Raw genomic sequence first — 20359 nt, 5'->3', positions numbered from 1 at the left:
TCGTGCTTTTTGAATTGTTTAATTTGTCTTGGTGTTGATGCTTAAAAACCTTTGTAAAAATGTCAATTTCTGACCTCTGGGAGAGTTAGCGTTCCTTTGGATCCACAGTAATGGGGAGATAAACCAGGGAAAAATATTTTAAAAACTTTCATCTGTAACTACCCAGTTTGGAGCTTTAATTTAAGAATTATATATACTGTGGGTAAAACACAATAGCTGCAACTTCAGACAGTCTGAGCTTGAATTTTTTAAAATAAGTGTATAACTACTTTGGGAATCTTGTTGCCTATGCCAGCTTGTGTTGAAGATTTAGATTTCAGGCCAAGAAGATTGGTCATTTGGAAGATAGTTGATTATATTGTTATGGAGTCATACAGTACAGAAGAGGCTCTTTGGCCCATTGAGTCTGCACTGACAAAAACTACACTAAATCTACACTAATCCCACTTTCCAGCACTTGGCCCATAGCTTTGAATGTTATGATATTTCAAATGCTCATCCATGTACTTTTTAAAGGTTGTGAGGTTTCCCACCTCTGCTACCCTCCCAGGCAGTGAATTCCAGATTCCCACCAGCCTCTGAATGAAAAACATTTTCCTCAGATACCCTTTGAATCTCCTCCTTAAAATTATACCCCCTTGTTATTGTCCCTTCACCGAAGGAAAACAGCTGCTTCCTATTTACCCTATCCAAACACCTCATAATCTTATACACTTCAATCATGTGCCCCCTCAGCCACCTTTGGCCTAGAGAAAATAATCCAACCCTATCCAGTCTCTCCGAACTCAAATTCTCCATCCAAGGTAACATCCTGGTGAATCTCCTCTGTACCCCTTCTAGTGCTATCACATCCTTCCTATAGTGAGGTGATCAGAACTGCGCACACTACTCCAGCTGTGGCCCAACCAAAGTTTTGTGCAGCTCCAACATAACTTTTCCATGTGCCTTCTTAACTACCTGTCCTGCCGCCTTCAGGGATCTGTGCGCAAGCACCGTCACCCCTAGATCCTCTGTGACTCTCAGCATTCTAGTATCCTGCCATTCATTGAGCACTCCTTTGTCTTGTTACTCCTTCCAAAGTGCATCACCTCTCATTTTTCAGGATTAAATTCCACTTGCCACTGATCTGCCAACCAGTCTATATCTTCCTGCAATCTAAGACCATCTTCCTCACTATTAACCACCCTGCCAATTTTCGTATCATCCATAAGTTTACTTATCATCCCTCCCACATTCTCATCTACATAGTTTATATATATCACGAACAATAAGTGTCCCAGCACTGATACTTGTGGTATGACACTGGCCTCCAGTCGCACAAACATCCTTAAACACTGAAGATAAGAACAGGGGGAGGCCACTTGGCCCTTCGAGCCTGCTCTGCCATTCATTATGATCATGGCTGATCGTCCAACTCAATAGTCTCATCCTGCTTATGCCCATAACTTTTGATCCCATTTGCCCCAAGTGCTATATCCAGCCACCTCTTGAATACATTCAATGTTTTGGCATCAACTACTTCCTGTGGTAATGAATTCCACAGGCTCACCACTCTTTGGTGAAGAAATGTCTCTTCACTTCTGTCCTAAATGGTCTACCCCGAATCCTCAGCCTGTGACCCCTGGTTCTGAATTCCCCCACCATCAGGAACATGAAAGTAGTAGAAAGGGTCGAGAGCTTCAAGTTTTTAGGTGTCCAGATCACCAACAACCTGTCCTGGTCCCCCCATGCTGACACTATAGTTAAGAAAGTCCACCAACGCCTCTACTTTCTCAAAAGATGAAGGAAATTTGGCATGTCAGTTACGACTCTCAACAATTTTTACAGATGCACCATAGAAAGCATTCTTTCTGGTTGTATCACAGCTTGGTATGGCTCCTGCTCTGCCCAAGACCGCAAGGAACTAAAAAAGGTCGTGAATGTAGCCCAATACATCACGCAAACCAGCCTCCCATCCAATGACTCTGTCTACACTTCCTGCTGCCTCGACAAAGCAGCCAGCATAATTACGGACCCCACGTACCCCGGACATTCTCTCTTCCACCTTCTTCCTTCAGGAAAAAGATACAAAAGTCTGAGGTCACGTACCAGCCGACTCAAGAACAGCTTCTTCCCTGCTGCTGTCAGACTTTTGAATGGACTTACCTTGCATTAAGTTGATCTTTCTCTACACCTTAGCTATGACTGTAACACTACATTCTGAACTCTCTCGTTTCCTTCTCTGTGAACGGTATGTTTTGTCTATATAGCGCGCAAGAAATAATACTTTTCACTATGTTAATACATGTGACAATAATAAATCAAATCAAAAACATCTTCCCTGCACCTATCCTGTCTAATCCTGTTAGAATTTTAACACCAGGTTAAAGTCCAACAGGTTTATTTGGTAGCACGAGCTTTCGGAGTGCTGCTCCTTCATCAGATGATGCAAGTCTCTATGAGATTCCCCCTTCATTCGTCTGAACTCCAGCAAAAACAATCCCAATCTAGTCAATCTCTCCTCATACATCAGTCCCGTCATCCCCGGATCAACCTGGTAAATCTTTGCTGCATTCACTCGAGAGCAAGAACATCCTCAGCAAAGGAGACCAAAACTGCACACAGTATTCTAGGTGTGCCCTCACTAAGGCCTTGTATAATTGCAACACATCCCTGCTTCTGTATTCAAGACCTCTTGCACTGAAGGCCAACATACGATTTGCTTTCTTTACCGCCTGCTGCACCTGCATGCTCACCTTCAGTGACTGGTGCACAAGGACACCCAGGTCCCGCTGCACACTCCCCTCTCCCAATTCGCAGCCATTCAGGTAGTAATCTGCCGCCTTGTTTTTGCTTCCAAAGTGAATAACCCTCACATTTATCCAAATTATACTGCATCTGCCATTGATTTGCCCACTCACCCAACCTGTCCAGATCATTCTGAAGGATCTCTGCATCCTCATCATAGTTCACCCTCCCACCCAACTTGGTATCATCTGCAAACTTTGAGATGTCACATTTTGTTCCTTCATCCAAATCATTAATTTATATTGTGAATAGCTGGGGTCCCAAGACCGATCCCTGTAGCACCCCACTAGTTACTGCCTGCCAATTTGAAAAGGGCCCATTAATTCCTATTCTTTGTTTCCTCTTTGTCAACCAGTTTTCTATCCATCTCAAAACACTCCCCTTACTTTCATATTGTATTTTCCCCTTCTTTATCAATCCCTTGGTCCTTATTTGCTAAATTCTAAACTGCTCCCAATCCTCAGACCTATTATTTTTCTTGGCCAATCTGTATGCTTCTTGTATCGGATACTCTCTCTAATTTCCTTTGTAAGCTATGGATTGACCCTCTTATCCATTTTGCTTTTGTACTAGACAAGAATAAACAGTTGCTGCAGTTCCCCCATGCGTTCCTTGAATGTTGCCATTGCCTAACCATTGTCATCCCTTTAAGTAATTCTCCCCAATCTATCAAGGCCAACTCACGCCTCATATCTTCATAGTTTCCTTTATTAAGATTCAGCACCTAGTCTCTGAATCAACTATATCAGTCTCCCATTTTGATAAAAGATGCTATCATGTTATGGTTGTTCATCCCCAAGGGGTCTGGTACAATTAGATTGGCAATGATTCCCTTCTAAGATGGGAATCTAAGATGGCCTGCTCTTTTATTTGAATTTAATTTGATTTATTATTGTCACATATATTAGCATACAGTGAAAAGTATAGTTTCTTGTGCGCTATACAGACAAAGCATACCGTTCGTAGAGAAGGAAACGAGAGAGTGCAGAATGTAGTGTTACAGTCATAGCTAGGGTGTAGAGAAAGATCAACTTAATGCAAGGTAGGTCCATTCAAAAGTCTGATGGCAGCAGGGAAGAAGCTGTTCTTGAGTCGGTTGATACGTGACCTCAGACTTGTACCTTTTTCCTGAAGGAAGAAGGTGGAAGAGAGAATGTCCGGGGTGCGTGGGGTCCTTAATTATGCTGGCTGCTTTTCCGAGGCAGCGGGAACTGCAGGCAGAGTCAATGGATGGGAGGCTGGTTTGTGAGATGGATTGGGCTACATTCACGACCTTTTGTAATTTTTTGCGGTCTTGGCAGAGCAGGAGCTATACCAAACTGTGATACAACCAGAAAGAATGCTTTCTATGGTGCATCTGTAAAAGTTGGTGAGAGTTGTAGCTGACATGCCAAATTTCCTTAGTCTTCTGAGAATGTAGAGGCGGTGGTGGGCTTTCTTAACTATAGTGTCGGTATTCCTCCACATATTGATCAAGAAAACCATCCCGTATGCACTCCAGGAATACCACCTCGACGGCATTGTGGCTAATATTTGATTTGCCCAATCGATGTGCAGATTAAAATCATCCATGATCACTGATATTCCATAATCATATACATCTCTAATTTCATGTTTAATGCCATTCCCAACATGGCCACTGCAGTTTGGGGTCTATATGTGACACCCACTAATGCTTTTTGCACCCTTGGTATTTCTCAACTCTACCCATACAGACTCCACGTTGTCAGAGCTAATATCCTTTCTCACTATTGTGTTAATTTCCTCTTTAACCAGCAGCTACTCCATCACCTTTTCCTTTATGCCTGTCCGTCCTAAATACTGAAGACCCTGGGACATTCAATTCCCACCCCTGGTCACCCTGCAGCCATGTCTCTGCAATGCTAATTATACTGTACCCGTTTATATCTATCTGCACGATTAGTTCATCCACTTTCTTGCAAATGCTCCGCGCATTAAGGCACAGAGCCTTTAAGCTTGTCTTTTAAACATTGTTTGTCTCGCTCCCAATATTTTTCTCTCTTGTCCTGTTTGAATTTTGTCCTTGGATTCTCTGCCTGTCACTTACGTTATTCCCTTTTCTACCTTTTGTTTTTGTCCTTGCTCCCTCCTTCTCTGACTCCTTACATAGGTTCCCATCCCCCTGGCATATCAGTTTAAACCCTCCCCAACTGCTATAGCAAACAGTCCCCCTAGGGCGTCAGTCCCAGTCCTGCCCAGGTGTAACCCATTTAACTTGTACAGGTCCCACCTTCCCCAGAACCGATCCCAATGCCCCAGGAATCTGAAACACTCCCCCGACACTAATTCTTCAGCCACATATTCATCTGATATATCCTGTCATTTCTAGTATAAAATCATAGAATCCTGACTGTGCAGAAGGAGGCCTCTCGGCCCTTCAAGCCTGCATTGACTGCAGTCCCACCCAGGCCCCATTCCCATAACCCCATGCATTCACCCTACTAATCCCCTGACACTAGAGCAATTTAGCATTGCCAATCAACCTAACTCGCACATCTTTGGAGTGCGAGAGGAAACCAGAACACCCGGAGGAAACCCACGCAGACACAGGGAGAATGTGCAAACTCCACACAGACAGTGACCCAAGGCCGGGTCACTGGTGCTGTGAAGCAGCAGTGCTAACCACTGTGCCACCCAAGTAAGTTCTACTGAGTAGCACGTACCACCGGTAGTAATCCTAAGATCACTGCCTTTGAGATCCAATTTCTTAACTTCCTAGCTCCTTGTATTTGTTTTTTACCTATGTCATTTGTACTGATGTGGTGGCCTTCTGCCACCACCCTCAGCCTCCTACCACTAAGCCAGTTTTGGAACCATCCTGCCAAGTTACTATGGATCCCATGTTTTACCTTCTTTATCAACCTCCCATGTGGCGGCATGGTGACACAGTGACTGGCACTGCTGCCTCACAGCGCCAGGGACCCGGGTTCGATTTATGGCTTGGGTTACTGTCTGTGTGGAGTCTGCATGTTCTCCGTGTCTGTTGGGTTTCTCTGGGTGCTCCGGTTTCCTCCCACAGTCCGAAAAATATGCTGGTTAGGTGCATTGGCCATGCTAAATTCTCCCTCAGTGTACCCGAACAGGCGCCGGAGTTTGGCAACTAGGGGACTTTCACAGTAACTTCATTGCAGTGTTAATGTAAGCCTACTTGTGACACAAATACATAAATAAACCTTGTTAAAGGCTTTGCTGAAATCCACATAAACTACACACCTGGTCACCTCCTCAAAAAATTCAATCAAATTTGTTAGGCATGACCTCCCTTTGACAAAGCCATGCTGACTATTCCTGATCAAACCTTGCTTCTCCAAGTGGAGATTAATTTTCTGCTTCAGAATTTACTCCAGTAGTTTTCACCACTGATGCGAGACTCATTGGTCTATAATCCCTTGTTCCTTCAGAAAAGAGTGATATCTGATAAGAAGTACAGTGAGCGACGTCTGGATGTGTTGTCAGCTCTGGTTTTGGCTGAAAATGCTCTCAATGGACCTAGTACCAAAGAACGTAGGCTAGTAGTTGCACTAGCGTTAAGTGTGGGAACGCAGATGGTAAGCATAATGTGTTGCATCTTAAGGAACTAAAGATAATTGTTTCTTTGAAATGCAAGTGTAACATTTACATTCTCCGTATTATTAAAGTTAAATTATGATATGAAACTTTTTCAATGCATGTCATTAACTGGTTCTGGGGTATTTGTTTAAGGTCCTGAACATTGTAATCTTTCAAATCCTACTAAGAGGTGATGTTCACTCGCTCCTTATCTAACAAGGGCTGGTTGCTCATTTTGGTTTCTGCAGAAAACATTCCGAGATGAAGAATTATTAGTATTGCAAGTAGTGCTGAAGAAATTAGACCTGATCAGTGAGCTGAGAGAGAGGTGAGCAAAACAGAGAGAAAGCGTTCACGTTACGAGCTACTCTGGGCCAAGTAGCAAAGTTTAAATCTTTTTGATGTGTTTTGCAGGATTCAAGTTCTATGTAACTGCAACTTCTTATACTGGCATCGAACCATTTTCCCCATCTACTTGGATGATGTTTATGACAATGCTGTAGATTCTGCAAGAGTGCATGTAAGGGCGACAAATTGTATTGGTGATTACATAACTGGACGGCTTGGATTAATGAGAATTGCAGGATTCATTTCAATGTACAGGAGTTAACTGTTTCTGTATATTGGATGATATATGCTTATTACTAACAAAACAGATAGCATTCAAAAGTAAAGACCATGTTACTGGACCAGTAATCCAAAGAATGAGTGTTCAAATCTCACCTTGGATTTGACCATTTCAAATAAGTTTGTAATTTTAGAAACTTAAACACAAGGCTGGTATCAGCAATGGTGACCATGAAACTTTAGAATTGTTGTAAAACGGTAACTGGTTCACAAATGTCCTTTAGTTGAGGAAGCTGCCATCCTTTCTCCGCCTGGCCTGAATGTGACTTCAGTCCCATGCAAATGTTGTTAATTGTTGACTGCCCTCTGACGTGATCGAGCAAACCACTCAGTTGTATCAAACTGGAACAAAGAATAAGAACCTGCTTCTCAGGATAACTCGGAATGAGTAATTTATGCTGGTTTTGCTACAATGCCCACATCCCAAAAACGAATAAATGATTTTGTATGGAACAAGTTTGAAAGATATTTTTATACAACCTGAATGCTAGAACCATATGTTTAAAAGTGCAGGTAGTGTTTCGAAACCGGCAACCTTGGGACTGAGTCCATGCCAGCTTTTGGACTTTGCCAGTTTTTGGGTTGGGCAATTTGGGCCGGGTTGAGCCAAGGGTTAACATAGAACATAGAAAAGCTGCAGCACAAACAGGCCCTTCGGCCCACAAGTTGCGCCGAACATGTCCCTACCTACTAGGCTTACCTATAACCCTCTAGCTTACTAACTTCCATGAACTTATCCAAAAGTCTCTTAAAAGACCCTATCGAATCTGCCTCCGCCACCTCTACTGGCAGCTGATTCCACGCACCCACCACCCTCCGAGTGAAAAACTTACCCCTAACATCTCCTCTGTACCTACTCTCCAACACCCTAAACCTGTGACCTCTTGTGGCAGCCATTCCAGCCCTGGGTAAAAGCCTCTGAGAATCCACTCTATCAATACCTCTCAACATCTTATACACCTCTATCAGGTCACCTCTCATCCTTCGCCTGTCCAAGGAGAAAAGACCTAGCTCTCTCAACCTATCCTCATAAGGCATGCCACCTAATCCAGGCAACATCCTTGTAAATCTCCTCTGCACCCTTTCTATGGCTTCCACATCCTTTCTGTAATGAGGCAACCAGAACTGGGCACAGTACTCCAGATGGGGCCTGACCAGGGTCCTATACAGCTGCAGCATTATCTCCCCATTTCTAAACTCAATTCCTCTATTGATGAAGGCCAGTATTCCATACGCCTTCTTAACCACAGCCTCTACCTGCGACGCCGCTTTGAGCGTCCTATGAACCCGGAGCCCAAGATCCCTCTGTTCTTCCACACTGCCAAGCGTCTTACCCTTAATATTATATTCTTTCATCCTATTCGACCTGCCAAAATGAACCACCACACACTTATCTGGGTTGAAGTCCATCTGCCACTTCTCCGCCCAGTCTTGCATCTTATCTATGTCTCGTTGCAACTGCTGGCATCCCTCTACACTATCCACAACACCACCAACCTTTGTGTCATCAGCAAACTTGCCAACCCATCCTTCCACTTCCTCATCCAGGTCATTTGTAAAAATCACAAAGAACAAGGGTCCCAGAACAGATCCCTGGGGCATTCCACTGGTGACCAACCTCCATGCTGAAAAAGACCCATCGACAACCACTCTTTGCCTTCTGTGGGCAAGCCAGTTCTGAATCCACAAAGCAATGTCCCCTTGTATCCCATGCCCCTTCACTTTCTCAATAAGCCTTGCATGGGGCACCTTATCAAACGCCTTGCTGAAATCCATATAAACTACATCTACCGCTCTTCCCTCGTCTATGTGTCTAGTTACATCTTCAAAAAATTCAATTAGGCTCGTAAGGCATGATCTGCCTTGGACAAAGCCGTGCTGGCTATTTCTGATCATACTATTCCTCTCCAGATGTTCATAAATCCTGCCTCTCAGGATCTTCTCCATCAACTTACCAACCACTAAGGTTAGACTCACCGGTCTATAATTTCCCGGGCTATCTCTTCTGCCTTTCTTGAATAACGTCCACAATCCTCCAATCCTCCGGAACCTCTCCCGTCTCCATTAACGCAAAGATCATCGCCAGAGGCTCAGCAATCTCTTCCCTTGCCTCCCACAGTAACCTGGGGTACATCCCATCCGGTCCCGGCGATTTATCTAACTTTATCTCACTAGGTCTGTACTGCAACTACCAAGATCCTTTTCCACTGTGAATACTGAAGCAAAGTATTCATTGAGTACCTCTGCTATTTCTACCGGTTCTATACAGACTTTCCCACCGTCACATTTGATAGGTCCTACTCCTTCAGATCTTATCTTCTTGCTGTTAACATACTTGTAGAATGCCTTGGGGTTTTCCTTTATCCTGTCTGCCAAGGCCTTCTCATGACCCCTTCTTGCTCTTCTAATTTCCCTCGTAAGTTCCTTCCTACTAGTCGTATATTCTTCTAGATTTCTAACTTTACCTAGCTCCCTGAACCTTTTGTAGGCTTTTCTTTTCTTCTTGACTAAATTCACTTCAGCGTTCGTGCACCATGGTTCCTGTAACCTACCATAACTCCCCTGTCTCATTGGACAAATTTTCCTTGAAAATTTGCCACATTTCTTCTGTACATTTCCCTGAGAAAACCTTGCAATTTATGCCTCTAATTTCCTGTCTAATAGCCTCATAATTGCCCTTACTCCAAATAAACACTTTCCTAGCTTGACTGATCCTATCTCTCTCCAATGCTAATGTAAAGGAGATAGAGTTATGATCACTACCACAAAATGCTCTCCCACTGAGAGATCTGACACCTGCCCAGGTTCATTCCCTAATACCAAATCAAGTACAGCCTCTCCTCTTGTAGGCTTATCCACATACTGTGTCAGGAAGCCCTCCTGGACACACCTCACAAACTCTTCCCCATCTAAACCCCTTACCCTAGGGATATTCCAATCAATATTTGGGAAATTAAAATCTCCCATCATGACCACTCTGTTACTATCACTTCTCTCCAGAATCTCCTTCCCAATCTGCTCCTCCACATCCCTGCTACTATTGGACGGCCCATAGAAAACACCCAGTAAAGTTATTGGCCCCTTCTTGTAGGCTGGTGAAAAAGGTTGGATCTCACGGAATAAAGGGGGAGGTGGCTAGATGGGTGGGAGAACTGGCTTGGTCACAGAAGACAGAGGGTGGTAGTGGAAGGGTCTTTTTCCGGCTGGAGGCCTGTGACTAGTGGTGTTCCGCAGGGCTCTGTATTGGGACCTCTGCTGTTTGTGATTTATATAAACGATCTGGAAGAAGGTGTAACTGGGGTGATCAGTAAGTTTGCGGACGACACAAAATTGGCATGACTTGCAGATAGTGAGGAGCATTGTCAGAAGCTACAGAAGGATATAGATAGGCTGGAAATTTGGGCAAAGAAATGGCAGATGGAGTTCAATCCAGATAAATGCGAAGTGATGCATTTTGGTAGAAATAATGTAGGGAGGAGCTATACGATAAATGGCAGAACCATAAAGGGTGTAGATACGCAGAGGGACCTGGGTGTACAAGTCCACAGATCCTTGAAGGTGACGTCACAGGTGGAGAAGGTGGTGAATAAGGCATATGGCATGCTTGCCTTTATAGGACGGGGCATAGAGTATAGAAGTTGGGGTCTGATGTTGCAGATGTATAGAACGTTGGTTCGGCCGCATGTGGAATACTCAGTTCTGGTCGCCACACTACCAGGCTTTGGAGAGAGTACAGAGGAGGTTTACCAGGATGTTGCCTGGTATGGAAGGGCTTAGTTATGAGGAGAGATTGGGTAAACTGGGGTTGTTCTCCCTGGAAAGACGGAGAATGAGGGGAGACTTAATAGAGGTGTATAAAATTATGAAAGGCATAGATAGGGTGAACGGTGGGAAGCTTTTCCCCAGGTCGGTGGTGACGTTCACGAGGGGTCATAGGTTCAAGGTGAAGGGGGGCAGGTTTAACACAGATATCAGAAGGACATATTTTACACAGAGGGTGGTGGCGGCCTGGAATGCGCTGCCAGGCAAGGTGGTGGAGGCGGACACACTGGGAACATTTAAGACTTATCTAGACAGCCATATGAACGGAGTGGGAATGGAGGGATACAAAAGAATGGTCTAGTTTGGACCAGGGAGCGGCATGGGCTTGGAGGGCCGAAGGCCCTGTTCCTGTGCTGTATTGTTCTTTGTTCTTTGTTTGTTGCGAACCTCCACCCACAGAGATTCCGTAGACAATCCCTCTGTGGCATCCATCTTTTCTACAGCCGTGACATTATCCCTGATCAACAGTGCCACTCCCCCACCTCTTTTGCCGCCTTCCCTGTCCCTCCTGAAATATCTGAAACCCGGCACTTGAAGTATCCAGTCCTGTCCCTGAGATTTCCAAGTCTCTGTAATGGCCATCACATCACACTTCCAAGTAGTGATCCACGCTTTAAGCTCATCCATTTTATTCACTACACTCCTTGCGTTAAAATACACACATCTCAACCCTTCGGTCTGAGCGCTCCCCTTCTCCGTCACCTGCCTATCCTCCCTCTCACACTGTCTACAAGCCCCTTTTATTTTTAAGCTAACCTTCTCTCTCCCAGTCACCTCATTTTGATTCCCACCCCCCCAACCATTCTAGTTTAAACACTCCCCAGTAGCCTTAGCAAACCTTCCTGCCAGGATATTGGTCCCCCTGGGATTTAAGTGAAACCTGTCCTTTTTGTACAGGTCGCACCTGCCCCTAAAGAGGTCCCAATGATCCAGGAACCTGAATCTCTGACCCCTGCTCCAATCCCTCAGCCACGCATTTATCCTCCACCTTATTTCGTTCCTTTCCTCACTGTCTCGTGGCACAGGCAGCAATCCCGAGATTACTACCTTTGCGTTCCTTCTTAACTCCCTACCTAACTTCCTATATGCTCTTTTCATAACCCCTTCCCCTTTCCTGCCTATGTCAGTGGTACCAGTATGCACCACGACCTCTGGCTCCTCTCCCTCCCACTTCAGGATTTCTTGGATACGGTCAGAAACATCCCTGATCCCGGCACCAGGGAGGCAAACCACCATCCGCGTTTCTCAACTTCCTCTACAAAACGCCTGTCTGACCCCCTCACTGTAGAGTCCCCGATCACCACTGCCTTCCTCTTCCTTTCCTTACCCTTCTGTGCTACAAGGCCGGACTCCGCGCCTGAGGCACGACCACTGCTGCTTCCACCAGGTGGGCTGTCCACCCCAACAGTACTCAAACAAGAGTACTTATTTTTAAGGGACACAACCACTGGGGTACTCTCTCCCACCTGACTTTTCCCTTTCCTGACTGTGACCCACTTGCCTGCTTCTTGTGGCCCCGGTGTGACCACCTGCCTATAAGTCCTATCTATCACCACCTCGTTTTCCCTGACCAGATGAATGTCCTTGAGCTGCAGCTCCAGTTCCCTAACTCGGTCCCTTAGGAGCCGCAGCTCGACGCACCCAGCGCAGATATGCACTTCTGGGAGGCTAGGAGACTCCACGACCTCCCACATCCAGCACTGAGAACAGCAAACTGGCTTCACATTCATAATGCCCCTTTTCCTCAGATTCCACAGGGAAAGAACTTAAGATTTAAAAGTTGAAGCAACTCAAAACTGAACCTACCCTCCCTCGCCCGTTTCCTCCTAAGCCCATTGAGCCAAAGCCCTTCAGCTCTCACTCTGCTACCTGCTCACTCCGCTGCCCGCTATAACGCTGCCTGCTGAATAGTGCGTTCTCCTCTTTAACCCTCACTTGAACTACCGACTGACTCCAGGCACATGCGCACAAAACATTAAGAAAAATCGCTCTGTCTTCCTGCTGTTTAAAAAGTGTCCATTCTGTGTTCCTTCTCTGTTAACTGTCTCAACTCCCTTGGTTGCTCGGACCATGCAGAACATGGGAAAATGATGTGGAGATGCCGGCGTTGGACTGGGGTGAACACAGTAAGAAGTCTAACAACACCAGGTTAAAGTCCAACAGGTTTATTTGGTAGCAAAAGCTACTAGCTTTCGGAACAGGCTGTCCCTTCGTCAGGTGGGTGGGAGTTCTGATCACAAACAGGACACAAAGACACACACTCAATTTACATGAATAATGATTGGAATGCGAGTCTTTACAGCTAATCAAGTCTTAAAGGTACAGACAATGTGAGTGGAGGGAGCATTAAGCACAGGTTAAAGAAATGTGTATTGTCTCCAGACAGGACAGCTTGTGAGATTTTGCACATCCAGGCAGGTTGTGGGGGTTGCAGATAGTGTGACATGAACCCAATATCCCGGTTGAGGCCATCCTCGTCTGTGCGGAACCTGGCTATCAGTCTCTGCTCAGCGACTCTGCGCTGTCGTGTGTCGTGTTAGCTGCATTGGAGAACGCTTACCCGAAGATCAGAGGCCGAATGCCCGTGACCGCTGAAGTGCTCCCCAACAGGAAGAGAACAGTCTTGCCTGGTGATTGTCGAGCGGTGTTCATTCATCCATTGTCGTAGCGTCTGCATGGTTTCCCCAATGTACCATGCCTCGGGACATCCTTTCCTGCAGCGTAACAGGTAGGCAACGTTGGCCGAGTTGCAAGAGTATGTACCGTGTACCTGGTGGATGGTGTTCTCGCGTGAGATGATGGCATCCGTGTTGATGATGCGGCACGTCTTGCAGAGGTTGCTGTGGCAGGGTTTTGTGGTGCCGTGGTCACTGTTCTCCTGAAGGCTGAGTAGTTTGCTGCGGACAATGGTCTGTTTGAGGTTGTGCGGTTGTTTGAAGGCAAGAAGTGGGGGTGTGGGGATGGCCTTGGCGAGATGTTCATCTTCATCAATGACATGTTGAAGGCTCCAGAGGAGATGTCGTAGCTTCTCTGCTCCGGGGAAGTACTGGACGACGAAGGGTACTCTGTCCACCGTGTCCCGTGTTTGTCTTCTGAGGAGGTCAGTGCGGTTTTTCGCGGTGGCGCGTCGGAACTGTCGATCGATGAGTCGAGCGCCATATCCTGTTCTTATGAGGGCATCTTTCAGCGTCTGGAGGTGTCTGTTGCGATCCTCCTCATCCGAGCAGATCCTGTGTATACGGAGAGCTTGTCCGTAGGGGATGGCTTCTGTAACGTGTTTAGGGTGGAAGCTGAACAAGTGGAGCATCGTGAGGTTATCCGTGGGCTTGCGGTACAGTGAGGTGCTGAGGTGACCGTCCTTAATGGAGATGCGTGTGTCCAAGAATGCAACCGATTCCGGAGAGTAGTCCATGGTGAGTCTGATGGTGGGATGGAACTTGTCATCATATAGTTGTTTCAGTGATTGTTCACCATGACTCCAAAGGAAGAAAATATCATTGATGTATCTAGTGTATAGCATCGGTTGAAGGTCCTGTGCGGTGAAGAAGTCTTGTTCGAACCTGTGCATGAAGATATTGGCATATTGAGGTGCGAATTTGGTCCCCATGGCTGTTCCGTGTGTCTGGATGAAGAACTGGTCGTTGAAGGTGAAGACATTGTGGTCCAGGATGAAGCGGATGAGTTGTAAAATTGTATCTGGAAACTGGCAGTTGTCGGCGTTGAGTACTGAGGCAGTTGCAGCAATGCCATCATCGTGGGGGATGCTGGTGTAGAGTGCCGAGACATCCATTGTGACGAGGAGTGCTCCTGGTTCAACTGCTCCATGTGTGCTGAGTTTCTGTAGGAAGTCCGTAGTGTCGCGAAGTACTACACTTCTTGCCTTCAAACAACCGCACAACCTCAAACAGACCATTGTCCGCAGCAAACTACCCAGCCTTCAGGAGAACAGTGACCACGACACCACACAACCCTACCACAGCAACCTCTGCAAGACGTGCCGGATCATCAACACGGATGCCATCATCTCACGCGAGAATACTATCCACCAGGTACACGGTACATACACTTGCAACTCGGCCAACGTTGTCTACCTGTTACGCTGCAGGAAAGGATGTCCCGAGGCATGGTACATTGGGGAAACCATGCAGACGCTACGACAACGGATGAATGAACACCGCTCGACAATCACCAGGCAAGACTATTCTCTTCCTGTTGGGGAGCACTTCAGCAGTCACGGGCATTCAGCCTCTGATCACCGGATAAGCGTTCTCCAAGGTGGCCTTCACGACACACGACAGCGCAGAGTCGCTGAGCAGAGACTGATAGCCAGGTTCCGCACACATGAGGACGGAGTTATTGTGTCCCTGTGTAATGCAGCACCTAGAGTCATAGAAACACACAAAAGGCCCTTCAGTCCGGCCATCAAGTTCCTATCTATTCTAATCCCATTTTCCAGCCCTTCGTCCGCAGCCTTATATGCTATCGTGTTTCAAGTGCTCATCTGAATGCTTTTTAAATGTTGAGGGTTCCTGCCTCTGCCACCCTTTGAGCATTGAGTTTCTAGCCCAACAAGCTAGGAAGTTATTTTACTTATTTAAGAGTAAAAATTCATGCATGGCAGCTTTACAAAATGTCTGGCTTTCAGACATTGCAAGAGTTTGGATAGCCGTATTTCAGACACTGTACCTGTATTTGTGTATGAATGATGAATGGTATTGATGTAGAGCAATTATCCTTTTGAATTTTGCATTTAACTTCCGTTCCTTGAAATGACATGCTAGCAAATGATCATGAGCCTAATCAAATTTAACTCATGAAACAGAGATTATCTAGGTTCCCCTCCCTCTCCCTTAATTGACCAAGTTTAAGAAGCCACGTCCTGTAATTTAACAGAATGTTCGAACCTATAATTAGTATATTTCAATCATCTCTTTCAAGATTAAATTGAATGAAGATTATTGATTTGAAAATGTGCTTTTTAAATGAAGTGGATTCTATCAATGACCAGGGATAGATATACGATATGTTGGAGAAGTATGTGGCGGACTTGATATAAATTTGAAAATATACTTAGGTGCAAAAGGTTAATTTGTTTTGTATGATCTGATATTTGACATTTTTTAGTACATGTTCAGTGCTTTGAGGGATTGTGTCTCACCCATGATGCATGCAAGACATCTGGAATCCACTCAAGTGTTGCTGGAATGTTTTGATAAAGAAATCATGGATGTCCTAAACGAGGTAACTGGTATGAAAGTACAAAATATATTTTTTGTTTTCAGTGTAATATGGATGCATTTAAAATAATGCCCCTGGTTTAGAATTTGGTGAATTCAGATCTTTACCTGCATTTAAAGTATGAATTGAAGAACTTTCATGTTTTTAGTTTTTATCCAATGAAATCTTTACAGTGCAGAATGAGGTCATTCAGCCCATCGGGTTTGCACTGACTCTCCGAAAGAATATTCTACCTAGACCCACTCTCTTGCTTTATCCCATAATCTTGCACGTTCTTTCTTTTCAGATAACAATCCAATTTCATTTTGAATGCTTCAATTGAACCTGCCTCTCGGGAACGTTTGTTGCAGACTCCAAGCACCTTCTGGGTGAAAAATCTATTTCTCACATCACTTCTACTCCTTTTGCCCATTATTTTGAATCTGTGCCTTTTAGTTCTTGATGTACTCTTGAGAGGGAACAGTCCATAGCCCTAAAGATCTCGAATCAAGTTCTTTTATCCAAGGAAAACAGACCCAATCTCTTGAATTTATCCTCATAGATGTAATACTGTAAAATGACCTTAAGTAGTCAATGTTCAGGTAAGAATGTAACCATCCTACCATCTTTTTCAAAACTTGAATTAAGTTTGAGGTGCCATTGGTGAACTTATAAATGAACCATTCAGAAGTCATTGATGGCACAGAAGTCTAATTAGGTTTATATCTCTGTAGAGCCACTCCCCATACCTCATAACCCCATAAGTTTATTTGTCCATTTAGTTTCCTTTTGAAATCATTCATTATCTCTGCTTCTACCACCCTTCTAGACAATGTTTTCCAGGACATTACCACTTGCTGTGTGTAAAAGCAAAAAAATTCTTCCTCACATTTGCTCTGCATCAATTGTCCAAAATCTTAAATCTATGTTGCCTAATCCTCATGCCATCAGTTTTACTTTGTTTACCTTATCTAAACCTGTCCTAATTTTGTACATTTCTATCAGTCTCCACTCAATCATCCCTCAATTTCCTTTCCTCCAAAGAGAACAACCCCAGCTTCACCACACCTAACCATTTAGCTGAAATCCCTCATCCCTGGAACCAAAGTTAAAGTTTATTTATTAGTCACAAGTCGGCTTACATTCACACTGCGATGAAGGTACTGTGAAAAAGTCCCCTAGTCGCCACACTCCGGCACCTGTTTGGGTACACTGAGGGAGAATTTAGCATGGCCAATGCACCTAACTGATGAGAGGATGCAAAGGAGATTAAGCATTCTGGTTAACCTCCTCTGTGCCCTCTAGGACCCTCGCAGCCTTTCTGAAGTGTAGTGATCACAACTGGATTAATACTTTAGTTAGGGTCTGTAAGGGAAAGTTTCTCGCTTCCTACCAGCACATGACAAGCAGGCATGAGTACAGTACAAAAGGCAACACAAACTTAATTCTCTGTTTAAAATAACAAAATCCACAGGCCTGGGGAGAGACAGCTGCTCGTCAACTGCTCTGCCTGGCCATTGTGCGCTTTACAATTTATAGGGTTTTGAACTTCGCTCCAAACATATGGTAATAGGCTCATCATTTACTCCCAGTTACATGATCAGTGCCTGCTAATAACACAAAGCAGTGGCACAATAGCAAGATATTAAAAAGCCATTATAGATAGGTGGAATTGGTCTGTGGCTGATGATGATGTGAACCCATTTCCCTGGGCTGATCTCTTTCTGGAGGGTTCCCTTTGTGTTTTGAGCTTCTTACATAATCTATTCAGTTGAGTTATTGTCTATGCTTTCCCTGCCTGGAGTCTAAAGTGATGAGGCTGTCTGAAGTGATTAAGGGGTGCCCATGAGTCATCGCATTGCTGTGAGCTGCTGATAATATTTTAAAATAAATTTGATATACACGCGTAAAAATGTCCATGATATTAAGCATAAAAGTCGTCTTAAGCATAAAGGTCGCCCCCTTCAGGGTCGAACCAGAAATTGATTAAACCTTAGCATAACTTGCCTGCTTTTGCACTTGATGTCTCTGTATATGAATCACATATGTTTTGCTAACTGCTCTCTCAATATGTCCTGGACCTTTGAGGACCTGTGCATATGATTCCCCAGGTACCCTTACCCCTGACTATAGTACCTCTCCCTATCCCTTTTGCCAAATGCATCACACTCCTCTGTATTAAATTCCATTGCTACTTGTTTGTCCATTCTAATCTATTTGTGTCCTGCTGCAGTCAAATGTTGTCATCCTTGCTGTTTGCCACACCTCTAACTTTGGTATTATTGACAAATTTTATAATTTTACTCCATATTCCAATATCCAAGTCATCTACTGTGTTTTATAAATCTCTCAATATAAAATATTAGCATGCCCTTGCTAAAGTTAGGGTGTGATTTTCATGACGGCTCGCTGAAGGAAATGTAGCTTTGTTTCCAAATGTGGACATTCCATGGCAGGGGGTGACCCATCATGCCTGTCATTGTACTGGAGTTAGAGGTTTTGAGGGGGCTGAGAGTGGTACCAGACTGACTGGTTGAGATTCTGGTTCTTCAATCTAGTTTCATAGTTGGAAAAGTTCTCTAACAGGGAAGGTTACAATTTCACTTGGTTTTAGCATCCTTTAAGAAAGGTATCTATCATAGTTTTTATCTGTCTGGACTATTTTGATTGGTCAGTTTAAGGGCATGTTAGAGGGTCTATACTAGTGACTGATGCTGTATGAATCTAACTCTTTCAGAAAAACATCAACCATTAGCAGTTTTATTAAAATGAGGCAGGATCTCACCAAGGTAGACTGGGAACAGCTTCTGGTGGGGAAAATCTACAGCGGAGCAGTTGGGGGGGGGGGCGGTATTCAAAAAGGAAATGGGGAGTGTATAGGCCTAGTATGTTCCCTTTAGGGTGAAATGTAGGAGCAATAAGCCCAGAGGGCCCTGGATGTCTAGGAATATTCAGGACTGGATAAGAAAAAAAGAGATGATTTTAGCAGGTACAAATCAGCAAAGGCCTAAGTGGAGTATAGAAAATGCAGGACAGAACTCAGGAAAGCAATTAAGAAAGCAAAGATGGGATGTGAAAAATGACTGGCGGGTAAGATTTGGCAGAATCTGAAGATTCTATAGGTATAGAGGGATAAAAGATAACCAGGCGAAAGACTAAGGTTCATTAGGGAGCAAGGAAGCAACCTTTATGTGGAACTGGAGGACAATGGTAGGGTGTTAAACAAATATTTCACATTTGTCTTCACTCAGGAGAAGAAGGATGTGGGTACAGAATTCGGAAAGAGGGACAGTGAGGCAGTATTAGAGGTTTTGGGGGGCTTTAAAGTGGACTAATCCCCAGGTCCAGATGAGTTGTTTCCCAGGCTGCTGCAGGGAGTTTGTTTATTTGGTTTGACCTAAAAAGAGGGCAAGGGAGGAAATTACAAGGTCTCTGACCCAAATTATTAATTTCTCCCTGGCCACAGCAGAGGTCATGATGTGGAGATGCCAGCGTTGGTCTGAGGTAAACACAGTAAGAAGTTTAACAACACCAGGTTAAAGTCCAACAGGTTTATTTGGTAGCAAAAGCCACACAAGCTTTCGGAGCCTTAAGCTCCTCCTTCAGGTGGGTGGGAATTCTGTTCACAAACAGGGCATATAAAGACACAAACTCAATTTACAGAATAATGGTTGGAATGCGAATACTTACAGCTAATCAAGTCTTTAAGATACAAACAATGTGAGTGGAGAGAGCATCAAGACAGGCTAAAGAGATGTGTATTGTCTCCAGACAGGACAGCCAGTGAGACTCTGCAGGCAAACCTGTTGGACTTTAACCTGGTGTTGTTAAACTTCTTACACAGCAGAGGACTGGGGGACAGCTAATGTGGTTCCACTTTTCAAGAAGGGTGGTAGAGATAAACCAGGAAATTATAGACCAGTGAGTCTCCATCATTGGTAGGGAAACTATTGGAGAAAATTCTGAAGGAGAAAATTAATCTCCACTTGGAGCAGCAAAACTGAATCCGAGAGAGATGGTGTGGCTTCGTCAGAAGGAGGTAATGCCTAACAAATTTGATTGCATTTTTCGAGGAAGTGATCGGGTATGTAAATGAGAGTAGAGCAGTTGATGTAGTTTATATGGATTTCAGCAAAGCCTTTGACAAGATCCCACGTGGGAGACTGATAAAGAAGGTAAAAGCACATGGGATACAAGGTAAGTTGGCAAGATGGATCCAAAACTAGCTTAGTGATTGGAGACGGAGGATGGTGATAGAAGGCTGTTTGTGTGATGGAGGTCTGTGTCCAATGGCATAGAATAGGGATGGGATCAGTGCTAGGTTACTTATTGTTCA

The 20359-nt window shown here is 44.6% G+C and overlaps 1 protein-coding gene across 1 annotated transcript in view; it reads left to right on the top strand.

Moving 5' to 3' along the window:
* Positions 1 to 20359, top strand: part of washc4 (WASH complex subunit 4) — a 159910-nt gene that overhangs the window by 103856 nt on the left and 35695 nt on the right. The window contains exons 17-20 of the mRNA XM_078235144.1: positions 6210 to 6356; positions 6606 to 6685; positions 6772 to 6877; positions 15931 to 16047. Of these exons, the coding sequence (XP_078091270.1) occupies positions 6210 to 6356; positions 6606 to 6685; positions 6772 to 6877; positions 15931 to 16047 (450 nt within the window). The remainder of the gene's footprint in view (positions 1 to 6209; positions 6357 to 6605; positions 6686 to 6771; positions 6878 to 15930; positions 16048 to 20359) is intronic.

The sequence above is a fragment of the Mustelus asterias genome, chromosome 19 (assembly GCF_964213995.1).
Source record: "Mustelus asterias chromosome 19, sMusAst1.hap1.1, whole genome shotgun sequence".
Taxonomy (NCBI): domain Eukaryota; kingdom Metazoa; phylum Chordata; class Chondrichthyes; order Carcharhiniformes; family Triakidae; genus Mustelus; species Mustelus asterias.
The sequence above is the reverse complement of the archived record's forward strand: the minus strand, read 5'-3'. Positions and strand labels throughout refer to the sequence as shown.